Below are 17,995 nucleotides of genomic sequence, written 5' to 3'. Positions count from 1 at the left end.
AATGTACGATTCACAGTCAAAATAAGTAACAGTTAAAACGTGGTCTCATAAAATGAAAAAAATTAAAATATCTTATTAGGAATGAGATTTGTTTTAAACAGACATGAGAAAAATCATACTATGAAACAATAATCTGCATAGAATGTACAAATGAGCAATGTACGAGGAATAAAGTGTACTTTAGTATTCTTATATTCCTGTTAGTGACATCGAAACACTCTTGTCATATTTATGTCTCCTTATGTGAAAATGAAGCAAACTATTTGCGTGTAAGTTGGTTATATTTTTCTCGTACACCAAGATGTTACAACACAGATAGACAACCATGGTGAACATTGCTGTTTGAAAATCCTTCCACAAGTGCCTCATGAAGAAAGATGTACTGGTCCTGAAATAATACAAGGAACATGTATATATATATATATATATATATATATATATATATATATATATATATATATATATATATATTCTCCTTCAAATCTTTCTAAATCTTAAAATTAAAGCTCTAGCAAAAGATATTTGTCATAAAAAGAAAAAAGTCAACACCGGAGAATGTATGTTGGCATGGATCGTTCTGAGTACAGGAAAAGAGAAATTATCAGAATTTCATTATGACTTCAGATCCACGTGCCTAAACGGTCAATTATAATTAAGAATGATTAATTTTCACTTCAACCCAGAGTCCCTACACCGCAATTGTGGTTTAAGTTTTCATTAAGGTATGTTTTGTCATGAAAAAATATTAACAACTGTGAATGAGAAGAATTAGACGTAAAGTGAGATGTGGTGTAAATCAAATATGGATAATCAAAATTTCTTTTGATAAATGTACCTATTCAAAAAGCATCATCATCATCATAACGTACGACCTTTCAACACTCTATGTCATCAATAGTCACGATGAATTAAAAATGAGATATTTTGTCATCATAGACCGCTGTTTCCTTAATGAAACTGGAACACGTAAATATCAAAATCTTTGATCAGTCATCCTAAATATTACTTCGCTAAACTTTACTCTAATTTTACGCACATGTACTCTGAATATGAGGTAAAAAGACCATGGGGTTGGTCGTGAACAATGTCGAAGAAGTCTTCCATCCAGTAGTGTCTTGGAACTTTCATGAACGCAATTTGTGCTCCTTTACTAATTGACCTCTTTTGCATTATTATGGGGTGTAATTTATCTTATTATACTTTCATGTAAAATACTCGAACCTGATTGGTCGAGAAGCATTTGGAAAAAACATATTGTTACCCTCTGAGAACAGAAAACACGCGCCCCAGGGTGATAGTATCTAGCAACAGGTAACAGTACTTGACAACGGGTAATATTATTAAAAATTATCACATGCGTCAATTTATGCGCGTACGGTTCGCCGTAGATTGCTAGACGACGTCGTTTGAGCATTTGTAATAAACGCGAGTACCCGCATCGAAATACGAAATATCGCATGACAGTGAATGATCAAACTTCAACGCATGTAAGTTTTTCTGCTTTCCAGTTTACATAACATTCAGTATAATAAAACAAATATTGCATGTAGTTGAGGGTAACATTGAAATTTTCACCACTCGTGAAACCATTGTCAACCTCGGCTACGCCTCGGTTGACAATGGTTTTCTCGGGGTGAAAATTTTCAATGTTACGCTTAACTACATGCAATATTTATACACTGTCCCTTTTCATGTCAACATTAATATTTATTGAAGAAAGACGCTAACGGCAAACTGACGACTCAACTTCATGATAAACAGGATTACTTCAGCTTGTTCGTTGTCATATTCCAATACAGGGTATAGACACAAATAAGTTTTAATTGGCTTCAAATCAGCGGTTTCAAAATTCAAAGCTCGTTGTAGTGATGTTATTTGCTTATAGAACCTATAATTGGGTAGACTGATCTCCAACGTGTTTCACGCCAACTGTTGTGTTGTTCTTTAGATGATGATGTTAGCTGGTAGAAATACAGGAATCATGGCGGTGTGACCTATCAGTAGGATATATTCACTTCCCCATGGCCCATATGCCGACCTCTGGAGTTTTCTAGAGTTCATGTTTGCATTGTTGTAAAATTTGTTTTCGTTATAGTTTATATTAGATTGATCACTATTCGTTGTATCAACTCTTTTCTTTCAAACATGTACGACAAACAGCACAAAAAGACACCCAGTGCATGAGGAAGACGGTGAATAGATACGGGTAGTGTGAAAGCACTTTAACTGAAGTGACCGGGTTAATCTAAACGTTGGGAATGTACTGCTAGGATACCCCGAAGCATGTGATATTGCCAACATATATATGGGCCTTACACACGTTTGCACAGATCCTCCGCGCTGCTGTCTTAAAGAAGCAATGTACCCCTTGACATCAATTGTCTGTTCTGCAGCGCCCTCTTCAAGGAGGTAATCAAATGAGATGAATGTTCCAGTTCTCCCAATTCCAGCGCTACAAGATCAAAGATAATTATATGATAACGTGATTCCTGGTATGAAGCTGTTTTTATAATGAACTACACTGTATAGAAGAATCTTATTTCAATGATAGGTAATACGTAATTCGTATACCTGCAATGAACAACTATCGGTCCATCAGATGTGATCAACCCATCTCTGACCAGACTACGGAGGTAAATAAGTGACGTCGGATCATCAGGAATGGAATTGTCTGGCCAGGTGGTGAAGTGAAACTGGGTCACTTTTCTCTCCTCTTCCTGCAGTGTAATTATGTACATGTATAGAGTGTTACATTTTAGAATGAATACAAGTACAGGTTAATGTAAGAAAGGGATATGTCCCACATGGCGATATGGAGATTGATTACAAGGTATGTTAACTGTAGCAGTTTTAACAAATGTCAAATGATGATTAAATTTCAATACACCTTGGTGTGTGGTGTAGAAAACAGAGGAAAGAAGCACCTGACAATGAACAACCATATATCTCAGCACGTAGTGGTCGTACACATCCACATTGTCCAGTCTTATGGTATATTGACGGATGTCCAGATCCGTGTCCGGCCAGTACTTAAGACACTTCATCTGAAACACGTAGACAGTAATGGTTTAAGACGGCAAACGGTTAGATTATTAGCGTGTTTAATTTAAAGAAAAACAATACACAGATATGTTTGATAGGATCACTATCCAATTTGAGAAACATAAGTTGAGTTTGACCCATCTGCATTCAGATAAAATGATTTGAATTTAATCAGTATTATTCCTGTATATTGTAAGGAAGTGTATGCGTACTGTATTCATTATCCAAGCATTGCTTATTGATATCAACTCATGTAAGCTTTACAGTTTTTATGAATGCCTATTTTAACAAAGTGCCTAACATAATGTTTGGGAGTTTTCATTAGTAACCAATTTCATATTCTGCTTTGTAAAACAGACCCTTCTAGAAGTGTGCTTTAATGTAAAACTTATACGGTACAAATTTTGATGCACCAGATGCATAATATAAACAGACTTTAGAATTTGTGGTTAAAACTGCAATGGTTAAATCATACCCTCACATTACTCTAAACTGTGCTAAACTGATTTGGGATTTCATATTTCAACGGTGTGATGAAAGGATTTATTCTTGTGACTGAATTCAGCTCAGCAGTAAACAAATAACGGATACTGCTTTATGGATATATATGATTGAAAGTTGGGACTTTTTATTGTAAACAAACGCTTTTCTTTAATTGTGTTATTGATATTTTGCCAAATAACATACTAGTCTACGACATCTTCTTTCTGAATATTTGTTTGTTGTCTTTGATTAAGATTTTCTGCCATCCGGGTCATAGCTTAACCAATATAAAACCGCCAATCATTCAAATAGTCATTCTACCAATTCTAGAACAGTTACCCTGTCTCCTTCGTACAGGTTGGTCAGCATGACGATCCTTGTGACGTCATTCTGCCAGATCATCGTCCAGAAATCCTCTAACGTCTTCGGATTAAAAGGACCTATTTGTGTTTAAAGGTTTAGTGATCGATTCTCAATCAATTTTCATGAAACAACCACAAATATGTGAGTTTTCTTAAACATAGTTCTTATCCATCCAATAGCATTAAGGGTTAAATAATTAAATTGTTTGCATCAGTGACTCGTTTTTGTTTTTGAAAATGTAAATGTGTTTTCTATAATAGTGGGTCTACCTTGTGCGGCTATGTACGCTCGCTCTTTGTTGAAACCCTGAAAAAAAATCATTGAAACTTGACCTCGCTTGGAAGATATAAATTCCTTGTTTGTTTGATTGTTATGGTATTTAGCCCGTGGGGAATTCATTCAAGGAAGTATAACAAGTGGCCTCTAGTGCTGTTGTAGTTATCGGCCAATACAAACCCTAGGAATTCTTCATTCATATCATACTATAAATGATGTCTAGTGATTTTGTGAGTATCGTGATGACATACTTACATGTATGTAAGATGCATTGACAAAGTCATCGTTCTCATTTGCATATGTTCTCATCAATTTCACGCGATTATAATCATCTGAAAAAGGATAATCAATAGAAATAATTTCTGATTGTTGCAAGTACATATGTAAAGACAGATATTACATATCACAGGAAGTCGAATAATTGTACATTACTGTAGCAAAGAGACAGATAAAATACATTGGAACAATCGGGTATCACACCTCAAACCTTTGATCCAATCACTAAGCTACCAAGTATGGTGTTCATCCATCTGTCTGTTTATCTCTCTCTCTCTCTCTCTCTCTCTCTCTCTCTCTCTCTCTCTCTCTCTCTCTCTCTCTCTCTCTATATATATATATATATATATCTTTCTATCTATATATCTTTCTATCTATCTACATATCTATCTATCTATCTATCTATCTATCTATCTATCTATCTATTTATTTATCTATCTATTCATAAAAGCATTCTTCAAATCGAAGAAATTAATGAAAATGTTTTAGAAAAAACAACACAGAACTGTCATGCATGTCGTGAATGTTCTTAAAATGACATAACGAGTAAGAAAGGAGTACTTAACAAATTTCTGGTTTATAAACTGGAAACGTGAGAAGAAATGTCAGTGAGATTTGAACAAGTCTTAACACTAGAATGGCGAATACTTAAGAAAAGAATTTCAGTTCTGAAAATACACGAGGACATGAACTGGGACGTTTTCCACCAGCATACTTCATGAAGCACGTTAGTGCTTCCTTTAAAGATTGCTTGCGAAAAACATTGCGATTCATACAAGATCTAATTTTAGAAAATCGAATTTATTTTTTAATAATCACAATGATCAAAGAAAACGTCAGAAACGCCGCACATGTCCTTAAGTGTGTACTCACACGGATAAATTCCTTTGTATCGGTTCCCCCTTTCTGCTGGAAGCCTTCAGAGCATTGGAATACTCCTTTCTCGAAGAATATTCATAAGCCGCGCGCTGAAATCGAAAACGAGGCTAAGGTCGGTAAACAAAATGTCAGCGTCAGCACGGGGAGGACAGGGCCACGACAAACACTGTTGTGTACCATTATGCACTGGAAATGGGAGATTAAATCCAGAGTTATCATTTCACAAAATACCAAAAGCATCAGAAATGAGGCGAGCATGGATCCAAGCCATCAGAAGAGATCCCGGTCCTCTTTTTACTGTGAGTGATATTGAAGAGGTCTAGACTAAAGTCTAGTCTACTGTCTAGACTGTCTGATCTGCGTTATGCGTATGATATTATCGTTGTGAATGTGTATTACATGATTACTATTTATTCTTGAATTTCAATCATCCATTAAAATGACTTTCACCATACCAAGTGAGTGTTTATGACCGATGAAAAACTGTAGGTAAAACAATGGACTAGGTCGATCAGCTGACAGCTTGTCCTAGTTACAGTGTACTTCAAAACAAGACGAATTATCAACGATACATATTATTATATGGTCATATGCTAAGAAAAAAAATAATAATCATTATTGTCATGATCGAAGATATAAAATTATAAATTAGATGATATGATTTATTTATTTTTTTAATTAAATTGCAAACTTTGAAATGAGCAAAAATGATCTAGGGCCTATAATGCAAAAGTTAAACACATGATCAAAAATATTCTTTTGGTCAAGTAATCATACAATCATTTCATAATATTTATAGATAAGTGAACAAACCGTAGTTTGCTCTCGCCACTTCAAACCTAGTGATATTAAATGGACACCAGTAAGAACCACATTGAAACCGGGATCTGTACCTTCGATTTTCCATTGGAAGGCAGATTCCAACACTCGACGTCCAATTGTAAAACATCCCATTCCAGAAAAAAGACCAAAGCAGGAGTTTGATGATGAAAGAGAGAGACCCGATGAAACAGATTCTATATCAATGTCAAATGAGGATGGGTAATTTTGATTCATGTGAATTGTCCAATTATAAAAGTTAAAAAATAGGTGATGCCTAGTATTATGATCTGCTGTACACTGCAGTTTTATTTACTTGTACATACATTTGCAATTTTACAAGCAATATCAATGCATAATGTATGTGTGTATCTATCATTAATGTTAATTTAATAAGTTTTTGTGTGAATATACAAGATAATTTAATTGTTACCATATTGATATAGTGCAGTGCACAGATTTATACTTCATTTTGTGTTGTATTAGTTTAATATATTTCAGGATATTGTTCACCAAGTCAAGATATCTATTTATAACATGAATCATTCTCGGAATAGTTAAGCTGTTGCCAAACTGATGACTTTATAATACTCAGTTTGCAATAGTTATCAACTGTTTTGAATGGTTTACCTTACAACTGCTGCTGGACAGTAGGATGCTGGTCATCATTTAATTGTGGGAGGTATGTTTTATTTTAAATGTATTAAATAGAAGCATTACACAGTTTCATTACCTTCATTATAGTTCTCCTCCTCCTGATGAAATGCAGAGAAAGATAGTGAGAATCGAAGAATTAGAGGCTTTGTTACAGAAGAAGGATGAAGAAATAAGGAGTATACAACAAAAGATGGAGATAGAACGATTTGGAATCCAACGTTTTTCAAATGACAATTCAATGATACAATTCTACACAGGTTTTACATCAATGGCTATGTTTTCAGCTTTCTTTGAATATGTCAGACCTACTGCAACCTGTATGAACAGCTATTACTATAAATCCTGTGATAAATCCAATCAGCAGATCACAGTCAGCAAACAAAGAAGCATGCTTTTAATTGATGAGTTGTTCATGTGTGTGTGCAGACTAAAATGTGGTCTTATGGCACAAGATTTAGCAGTCAGGTTCAATTGTCATGTGTCAACAGTTAGTCGCAAGATCATAACATGGGCAAACTTTTTGTATTTCATTTTAGGCAGCATGAATATTTGGTCTAGTAAGGAACAAATTTATGAAAAAATGCCCCAGTCCTTCAAGATGTTTTACCCCTCAACTAGAATCATAATTGACTGTACAGAGATAAAAACCGAGCGCCCATCATCCTTAGCACTAGGATCCAAATGTTATTCAACGTATAAGAGTTCCCACACATGGAAAGGGCTTGTTGGAATTGCTCCTCATGGGGCTCTAACTTTTGTGTCTTCTTTATACACAGGGTGTTTGTCAGATGTTGAAATTACAAAATTATCTGGTCTTATTGATCTTCTAGAAGAAGGCGATTCAATTATGGCAGACAAAGGGTTCGTCTTAAACAAAGTATTAGAAGGGACAGGCATATCTGTCAATACTCCACCATTTCTTCTTAGCCAAGGTCAGTTTTCAAAGCAGGAAGTAGAAGAAACACAAATAATTGCCAAACTTAGAATACATATTGAACGACATATTCGGAGGGTCAAAGAATACTATCTATTTGATGGTGTCATCCCCTTAAGTATGACAGGTACAATTAATCAGTTATGGACTGTTGCAAACATGTTGACTTTATTTAGAGGTCCTCTTGTTAAAGATTGGTGCAAATGAAAAACACTGAAATTGTAAGTGACATGTGTACATATGACAGTGCATGTATAAGAATACTTCAGATACACGTTACAACATGCATTTTCCCTTTTCTAATTCAGAGGAATGGTATTATGTACATCTATTTATACTTAATCATTACAAGAATCATGATGTATTACTTATACAAAATGTATATTAATTTTAACTTTTGACATTTTCCTTTCAATAAATTCATGACAAGTGAGGGTTCTTGCACTTCATTTCCCTTTTATGCCCCTGTACTAGAAGATTAGGGGGCTCATAGTGTTTGGTCTGTCTGTCTGTTTATCTGCAAAAACTTTAACCCTGGCCATAACTTGTAAACTTTCATATTTCACATGTTTATACCTTGTGACCAGACCTTTGTTTGGTACCAATTTTTTTTATGTCATGACCTTGACATGTAGTTTGTCCTACCTTTGAAAAACTTCAACCTTGGCCAAAACTTTTGAATGCTTAGTAAAAGGGCTTTCATATTTCACATGTGTATTCCTTGTGACATGACTTTTTTGGCACTAGAATTATTTTGCTGCCATATGGGGACATCAGTGTTTCACAAAGATATCTAATTTTTATTTTATTTTTAGTGAAGATTATCATTATTATGAAAATATTCAAAGGTCAGTGAGGTTTAAAAGACAAAGCTTTTATTCAAGAAAGTGATCAAAATAGAATGAATCTATCTTGTTTTTCATGTCTTGCCACTCCTCCTCATCAAACTCGATAACCTCCAAGTGATTTTCATCACAGAGCCACACAAAGAAGTAACACCAGTTTAGACCAGTCACTGCAAGTTGAATCATGACTTGGTAGAAGTAATTATGATTTTTTTTCAGTCTCCACACATCTCCAACTTTAGTCAAGTAGTTGCATTCTGACAAGGGTTTTACAGGGCACTTGATCTCAAGCAAGCCGTAAGGTTGATTCATGGTGGGGTTGTATACCTTCCGATCAGGTGTAGCAGCAAGCCATGGAGCATAAGGGCTAACTACAACTCCACATGGGTATATGTTGACATTGTTATCTAGTAGCTGCAATTTAAATATAAAATTAAATAAGATTTTGAAATATAGCAATTATCTAAAAGGTGCATTGAACTAAATAGAATGTAAAATGCCTTTGATCTTTTGTATACAATAGTGATGGTATGGGGTCTGATATCAAACTTAAACTTACTCTAACAAAGGCGTCAGCAGCAACTGCCTCAAATGACAACCCATGACGCATGCTCTCTGTAACAACTTTTCTTGTTGTCTTCAGTCTTCCAGTTAGAGGTTCATAGGCTGTGAAAAAGATTGAATGGAAAATGTTGGGATGTTTGAATTTATATACATGAAAGGTGAAGATAACGATCAATGACAATGATCATAACTCCTATAACGAATACCAAATAAAGAGTGGTGGGCAAACACAGACCCATGGATATACCAGAGGTGGGATCAGGTGCTTTAAAAGGAGTAAGCATGAAATTGTAAATATTACTTCATAACGTTGCATGATTTATTGTAAATGCCTAACCTGCTCTCCGCTTTACAATATCACCAGCCACTGAAGCAGTAATTCTCTCCCTACGGATTGCGTGCCACTTCGGACTCTCTCCTTGTAGTCGTGTCATCTCCTCAATTTGATGACATTCCTCCTCTGACACAAAAATTGAAGAAAAGCTACCAGTTCTTTTCTCATCCAGAATGATATGAAGGTGTTGTTCCATTAGATTTTCAGCGGGGAGAAGAGGAAATTCACTGGCATCTAAAATATTCAGTACATAATGTGGTGACAATTTCTGTTGCACTGCTAATGGGGATCCTTTTGGAAATTTACCAAATTTTGTCTCTGTATATTCACAGTCACCTTTACCACTCAAATTCACAACTGTAAGCAACAAACAGGTTTTGTCAGCTTCAGAGACTCTAGAACACAGTTCTGAAATTTTTGGAACAACAGAGTTGATGGGATTGTACAGAGTAGATCTCAATCCACGAGGTTGTTGAGGAGAGGACTTGGCATTGTATCCATGCACAATCACGTTTTCAGCTGAACTTCCACAAATCTTCTCTCCTCGGGGCACATGCCAAGTCTGGGGAAGGGAAGTCTTCAGAACATCAGATGGAATGCATTTCAGGTTTGCAGATTTCATATGTGCCAGAGTGAATAGGAGACCAGTAACATGACCACAGTGTCCCGACTGTCCAATCGTGCAAGAACAACGGCTACTCTCCACACATGGTCCATCTAACAGAACAATCTACAAATGGGACAATGACAACATAAACAAAACACTTCTCTGAAAATAATTTACTAATTCAGTCAATCAAATAATATTATTATAATATGTACACAAGTAAATATTGTAATATGTTTGATATATTTATCAATAATGGAGTGTGTTATATCTGGCAGGTATAATCAGTTTTGACATTTATTTCCGCGAATTTTCATAAGCAAATAAATTTATATTGTGTGTCTACCCCCCCCCCCTTTTGTGGTATCAGTATCAGAATGTTGGCTTGAATTTATTTATAATGGATTACAATTTTGAGATAGTGATACATGCCTGTATAGTACAAAGTGCAATAGGCTATCATATCACAAACAAGTAATTTTCACTTTCATATTTACCTCGATATCATGAGGCGATTCATTCTTGCGCTGGGATCTATGGCATTTCCCCTTCACTACACATCCATTCACAGCATTGTGAGCTAAATTGTTTGAAAATACAAATTTGATGAGTTATTTGATTGATGGTGATTATTCATTAAACATCAGATTTAATGTAAGAATCTGTTTCTTTACGTTCGTCGTGTATTTTTTAAAACCAGCTGATTATCAATTCATAGGAAAAGGCAAACGAAGGGTTTCCACTTACTTGTAATGTTAGTCACATATCTCTCGCAGAAATATTTATATCCTTTGGATATTTCCTTTTCTCCAAGGCTTTGGCTATCTCTTTTGACAAATTTCTCAACGAAGCCGAACGTGAGGTCTGGAACGATACTTAAATCGTGCGTAGCAGACGCTTTTTTCGCCTCCATTTTCTATTTTTGTTTTCACTCGATACGACCTTAGCCTCGTTTTGAGTTTGATATACATATTCATTAGATCTCATTAAGAAAGGAGTATATGACTCTAGTAGTCCAGTAGGAAGTTCCTATAATCAACCAGAAAGATGCAAATACATTAAATTCAGTATGATGGAAAAAGATCAGAGTTTATTTCATTCATTTAATGATACAATATACATGTACGACTTATTGAGTGTTGTACATGTTTTCATGAAGAGAAAATAGGTTTGTGTTTTTCTCATTATCAGAAAATATGCTATAAATGCTTTGTTGACTTAGTAAGTCCTTGATGAATAGGTAAAGTACTGAATTTATGATAAAACTGAATACAAACATCGAATTCTTTCTCCAGTATTCCGTTGCTTCTTTTTTCTGGTAATTCTCTGATGAACTGATCAACGGAGACCCTTTGTGACGTCAGATTACTGTACTCTACGGTGATGATTTCATCCTCAACATCGCCAACCTCGTTCTGGGGAATCTCCTCTAGTTCGGATTCAGTTCTTGATTCTACTCGATGGAATTCCACGGAAAAGACATTTTCCTCATTTGTTTTTACTTTTTGTGTTTTCGCTCTTAAAAGAACACAAATGGTAGGCAATTTACAAATTTTAAGACACGAAACAGCAATTCAGAATTATTATTCTATGTACGGTATATTCCTACATATTGCTGAGAAATATGTATTTGCACATCATCAACAGAGAACCCGCAAATCCATGTTCTCACGACTTGTCATCTACGATTCATTTCGCGATGTTAACTATTCTCGTAAAATAAGGAATCTTCAACAATGCACATTGCTCCATTAGGATTTGCAAATGTACTTAATTGTACAAACCATACTCATTATACAGCCGCAACATGATGGGGTCAGTTTAATCAACAATTAAATAGGTTGTCTATGGATATTTCTTTCTTTTTTTTCATTGTCAATGAAACATCAATTATTGAAATCGCTCGGTGATCTGTGAAGGGATTACCCTTTTTTTAAAGAAGAAAACCACAGTAAAGACCAAAAACACAGCCAACACCACGAGAACAGATAGTAAAATGATGGATCGAGTCTGATCTCCACTGTTGGACCCAACATCTGAAGAAATAAGTTATTTCCATGTATTTTCACATTACTCATACAACATATACATTTCCAAATAATATCGACGTACAATACTGCATGCTGGATTGTAATACTATTCTTCAGCAAACAATTCACTGCATACTAATAGAGTATTGTCATGCTGGTTATAAGATGTTAGAGTATACCTTGTCTCACGTCAATTCCCTTAGTAATATATGTCTCTTCATCAGAGGCGATGTTGTGTGTAGTAATTTGCTTTTTCCAATCTAAAAATTACCAGTTTTTAGTATTTGTTTTTAAACTATATTATTTGACTAATATTTGTATAGTGAAAACCGCAGGGGTGTGGATCCGTTGAAAGTATAGGATCAAAAGGCATGGAAGTTTACAATATTCATTTACGAAACCGTACATGAACTGAATGCTCAATGAAACCAAATACTATAAATTGTAGCAAAAAGTCCTATACATCTTGAAGATTTGTAATTTTTAGCCGAGTTGCAACGAATTTGAACTCGGCTATGGGTTTGGTGATGCGGACCGGCGGGCGGATGGGCGGTTGGGCGTCAACAAATGGTTTCTGGATCATAACTCGAAAAGTTTACAATCTAATCAAAAAGTGTAAATCCGAATCAAATGAAACTTTGATATATTGTTGGGTACCAGGAAAGAACGACTCCTATTCATTATGGAGGAAAATGGTCAAAGGTCGAGGTCACAGTGACCGAATATAGAATGAAAATTTCAGAAATATTTAGTTTCCGGATGATAACTCAGGAAGGTTAAATCTGAATCAAATGATACTTAAAGCTATTGTTATGTACCAGGTAATGAAGACTCCTATTTATTTTAGATAAAATAGGTCAAAGGTCAAGGTCACAATGACCGAAAATAGATTTAAACCCCCCCCCCCCCCCAAAAAAAAATTCAGGATAACTCGAAAATTTTTAATTTGAATGAAATGAAACTTGGATATATTGTTGGACACCAGCAAAGTAAGGCCCCTATTTTGGAGAAAAAAGTCAAAGGTCAAGGTCACAGTGACAAAGGTCAAGGTCATAGTGACTGAAAATAGATTGAAAACTTTAGACAAATATGGTTTCTGAACAGTAGCTCGAAAAGTTTAAAACTAAAATTAGTTCTTCAAAATTATAAATATGCCACATCATTCCTGACTTTACAATGTATCCCATGCAACTCGGCTCATGCACCCCTGGGTGTATATATTGATTTTTATTTCAAAAATTGTCTATAGAACGCATGTTCAATGTAACCTAATGAAATATGTTATCATAGTTGCTTTCATTATTAACACAAATTGGAACTAGCTTCTCAAATATGAATTCATTTTATATAATTAAGCATGTGAACAAGTGAATATAACGAACAGTGATCAATCTCATCAATCCTACAAAAGAATCAAAATAAGAAATGGCCAAGGAGTAAGCCTTCTTCTCTGTTGACGAGTTATGTCCACCTTAAGTCCTTTATCGTAGTCAGGTAAACAGATTAACCCGTAGTCAAATTCAATATAGAGGAAGGCCTAACAATTGCTGAAAAGGTAAATATAACAAACAGTAATAAATCATATATATCCTACTGTTATGGGTCCGAATAAACGCTCTGAATAGAAGAAATTAATCACAAATATACTCAAAAATTTAAACAATTTATTTCAAATTATTGAAAACAAAATATATAAATAACAATTTACTAACTTACAATATACATACATTATCATTGTTCAATGCTGGTTAAATGTCGAGCTGAATTTCCGCACAAAACTGTCGCAATTCGGCTGTCAAGTCCAACCAAAGAAATCACCAGATGTAGCTTAATATATCCTAATCGAGTGTCTAATACCACACAATGTACTTATGTATGCTAAAATAACGTTTCCAGAGGTGTTATTTTTACGACTTCAATAAATAGAATTATGTCAAAACAAGTGTTACCGTCATTTTTATATTTAACTGACAAGCATCGGGTGTCAATTAAGTACGAATTTAGTACACAACACCTCCTAAAAAGTTCGAATGACATGATTCTCCACAATTCAAAACCTGAATGGATATACACAAGCACATCAAATCAAAGCAACAAAACAAAACAAAAACATAGTACACTCATGACACGCTTGATAAGGTATCTGTAATAACATTGTCTTTGCCTTTGATATGTCTAATATCAATATGATACTCGTGCAACAATAAACTCCATCTCGTGACTCAAAAATTTACTACACGCTAACAGGGTGATATCAGGCTGATTATTAAATATTAGAACATACCTTGCATGACGTCCATCTCCTGAGTAATAGTTGTGTCTTCGCCAGACGCTGATTGGTGTGTAACCATTTCTGTTTTCCAATTTTCACATATACCTGTCCCCTGGTCACACATCGAGTTCAAACAGTTTGCTGGGCATGTGTGCTGACAGAAATCCCCGTAGAACGGCCCATGACATTGGTAACATACACCAGTTATAGGACTACAGGATATACACTCTGCTTTGCATTTAGCGCAGTCTGGTCCGTAGTGGTTTTCAGGACAAACTAAAAGGATATTTTCATCACAGTAAGACAAACAATAATTTGATAGGCTTTTTGTTTTTGATCTTCTCCTTCATACATTTTCGTAAAATAGTTGTAAATAAAATAATATAATTTTATCTCTAATAATCAACACGGTTTTTCAGAGATCATTTTGCTACTATTATTTGCTATAAACTAGCGAAATATATTTTATTGTTGTGCCAAGATATGCTTTGTATAATTATGTTCCCCAAACAAAGTTTGGGAACATATTGTTTTTACTCTGTTTCTTCTTCTTCTTCTTATTAGGGTCTTCCGTCTTCAGCGGAAGACCCTTCTATTATTCTATTGTTGATTTTTCACTTTTCTTCTTATTATTATTAGGGTCTTCCGTCTTCAGCGGAAGACCCTTCTATTATTCCATTGTTGATTTTTCACTTTTCTTCTTCTTCTTATTAGGGTCTTCCGTCTTCAGCGGAAGACCCTTCTATTATTCTATTGTTGCTTTTTCACTTTTCTTATTAGGGTCTTCCGTCTTCAGCGGAAGACCCTTCTATTATTCTATTGTTGATTTTTCACTTTTCTTATTATTATTATTATTATTCTTTTTTTTTCTCCTTACCGATTTTTGTGCAGAAGATTTCTCGGAGATGGCTGGATCAATTTGCTTCAAATTTTCAGGATTGATGCGTTGCCATTTGAAGTTTGTACCGTCGTTTCAATTTTTGAAAAATCACTTCCGGTTGGAAGTTATCCCCCTTTTATCGATTTTCAGATGACCATTTTGTCCAGACAAAAACTCAAAAACGATAAAAGCTAGAGTGCTGAAATTTTCAGTGATGTTAGACGACATGTTGTAGTTGTGCACCTGGGTTTTAAAAATTTCCGGAAGTGCCTAGTATGGAAGCTCGGTAGGGGTCGAAAATGGAGTTTTAAAAAGTGTCTCATTTTTCTCCACGTTTTAAATCATAACTATTTACTCGTAAATATTTTGCTTAGACATGTATAACAAAAGTTGTACAGTTTATTGAGATCTTTCGTGTCATATCAAGAAATGGGCCCATAGGCCTCATGGCTCGCCTGAACCATTGAATTTCTGTTACAATGATTAACTTTTTTCTCACGAAACTTTTGATAAGACATGTAGAATAAAAGTTGTTTAGGTTTGCAAGATCTATCTAATGATATAAAAAACTAGGCCTCAGGGCGTCATGGCTCGCCTGAACAGTCGAATTTGTATCACAATTAATAACATTAATAACTTTTTCCTCGAGAAACTTTTGACAAGACATGTAGAACAAAAGTTGTTCAGTTTCGCAAGGGTTAACTAACGATGTTAATAAATAGGCCTGCGGGTCTCATGGCTCACCTGAACAGTTGGGTTATTGTTGCAATCTATAACATTTTTGTCAAGAAACTTTTAATAAGACATCTTGAACAAAAGTTGTTCAGTTTTGCAAGATCTTTCGAACAACATCATGAAAAAGGCCAACGGGCCTCATGGCTCGCCTGAACAGTTTGATAAGTGTCACAATTACTAACTTTTTTCTTGAGAATCTTTTGATAAGACATGTAGAACAAAAGTTGTTCAGTTTTGCAAGATCTTTCAAACGATATCAAGAAAAAGGCCCACGGGCCTTATGACTCGCCTTAACAGTGATAAATGTCGCATAACGTTATACTCGTAAATATTTTTTTTAGACATATATAACAAAAGTTGTACAGTTTATTGAGATCTTTCGTGTCGTATCAAGAAATGGGCCCATGGGCTTCATGGCTCGCCTGAACCATTGAATTTCTGTTACAATGATTAACTTTTTCCTCACGAAACTTTGATGAAACATGTAGAATAAAAGTTGTTCAGTTTTGCAAGATCTATCTAATGATATCAAAAAATAGGCCTGCGGGGGTCATGGCTCGCCTGAACAGTCGAATTTGTATCACAATTAATAACATTAATAACTTTTTTCTCGAGAAACTTTTGATAAGACATGTAGAACAAAAGTTGTTCAGATTCGTAAGCGTTACTAACGATGTTAAGAATAAGACCTGCGGGTCTCATGGCTCACCTGAACAGTTGGGTTATTGTTGTAATCTATAACATTTTAGTCAAGAAACTTTTAATGAGACATCTAGAGCAAAAGTTGTTCAGTTTTGCAAGATGTTTCAAACAACATCATGAAAAAGGCGAACGGGCCTCAAGGCTCGACTGAACAGTTTGATTAGTGTCACAATCAATAGCTTTTTTCTGGAGAAACTTTTGATAAAACATGTAGACCAAAAGTGGTTCAGGTTTGCAAGATCTTTCAAACGATATCAAGAAAAAGGCCCACGGGCCTTATGACTCGCCTTAACAGTCTGATAAATGTCGCAATCAATAACTTTTTTCTTAAGAAAATTTCCATAGGACATGTAGAACAAAATTTGTTCAGTTTTGCGAGATATATCTAGAATGATATAAAAAAAGAAAATAGGCCTCCGGGCGGCATGACTCGCCTGATCAGTTGAATCTGTATCGCAGTAAATAACATTATTAACTTTTTTCTCGAAAAAAAGCTGACCCCTTTAATTAGTTGCCGAGAGGTAGAGAGAGTCTTTAATTTATAACATTTAAATGATCAATATTTGTAAAACATTACCAAAGCTAAATTGTACGTCTAGACAATATATTTGTATCATTATTTATGAACGAAAATGTCAGTCAAATTCTTATCTAATCACATCTAAATTTGGACGGAAGACCCACTCGTTGCTCGCAACGAGATCGAATCTAGTTATTAGGGTCTTCCGTCTTCAGCGGAAGAGCCTTCTATTATTCTATTGTTGATTTTTCACTTTTTCTTTTTATTATTATTATTATTCTTTTTTTTTTCTCCTTACCGATTTTTGTGCAGAAGATTTCTCGGAGATGGCTGGATCGATTTACTTCAAAATTTCAGGGTTGATGCGTTGCCATTGGAAGTTTGTACCGCCGTTTCAATTTTTGAAAAATCACTTCCGGTTAGAAGTTATCCCCCTTTTATCGATTTTCAGATGACCATTTTGTCCAGACAAAGACTCAAAAACGACATAAGTTAGAGTGCTGAAATTTTCAGTGATGTTAGACGACATGTTGTAGTTGTGCACCTGGGTTTTAAAAATTTCCGGAAGTGCCTAGTATGGAAGCTCGGTAGGGGTCGAAAATGGAGTTTAGAAAAGTGCCCAATTTTTTTCCACGTTTTAAATCAGAACTTTTTACTCGTAAATATTTTGTTTAGACATATATAACAAAAGTTGTACAGTTTATTGAGATCTTTCGTGCCATATCAAGAAATGGGCCCATGGGCCTCATGTCTCGCCTGAACCATTGAAGTTCTGTT

The 17,995-nt window shown here is 35.0% G+C and overlaps 3 protein-coding genes across 3 annotated transcripts; 1 reads left to right on the top strand and 2 right to left on the bottom strand.

Moving 5' to 3' along the window:
* Nucleotides 1-49: 49 nt before the first annotated feature.
* Nucleotides 50-6,226, bottom strand: LOC130048661 (tyrosine-protein phosphatase non-receptor type 7-like). The gene is made up of 9 exons (XM_056145670.1): nt 6,213-6,226; nt 5,314-5,357; nt 4,420-4,496; nt 4,158-4,194; nt 3,865-3,965; nt 2,925-3,044; nt 2,572-2,717; nt 2,317-2,452; nt 50-388 (listed from the first exon to the last, which is right to left on the bottom strand). The coding sequence occupies exons 1-9, from the start codon at nt 6,224-6,226 to the stop codon at nt 305-307; spliced, it is 759 nt and encodes a 252-aa protein (XP_056001645.1). The 3' UTR covers nt 50-304.
* On the top strand, nt 6,107-7,722 carry LOC125676142 (uncharacterized). The gene is made up of 3 exons (XM_056145669.1): nt 6,107-6,360; nt 6,883-7,488; nt 7,626-7,722. Exons 1-3 carry the CDS (start codon nt 6,344-6,346, stop codon nt 7,720-7,722), a joined length of 720 nt encoding a protein of 239 aa, XP_056001644.1. The 5' UTR covers nt 6,107-6,343.
* Nucleotides 7,723-8,582: 860 nt separating this feature from the next.
* LOC125676125 (uncharacterized) lies at nt 8,583-11,080 on the bottom strand. The gene is made up of 5 exons (XM_056144235.1): nt 10,827-11,080; nt 10,577-10,659; nt 9,476-10,202; nt 9,134-9,240; nt 8,583-8,988 (listed from the first exon to the last, which is right to left on the bottom strand). The coding sequence occupies exons 1-5, from the start codon at nt 10,990-10,992 to the stop codon at nt 8,605-8,607; spliced, it is 1,467 nt and encodes a 488-aa protein (XP_056000210.1). The 5' UTR covers nt 10,993-11,080; the 3' UTR covers nt 8,583-8,604.
* Nucleotides 11,081-17,995: the final 6,915 nt, after the last annotated feature.

This window comes from Ostrea edulis, chromosome 7 (assembly GCF_947568905.1).
Source record: "Ostrea edulis chromosome 7, xbOstEdul1.1, whole genome shotgun sequence".
NCBI lineage: Eukaryota > Metazoa > Mollusca > Bivalvia > Ostreida > Ostreidae > Ostrea > Ostrea edulis.
This window is presented reverse-complemented; position numbering and strand designations above follow the sequence as displayed.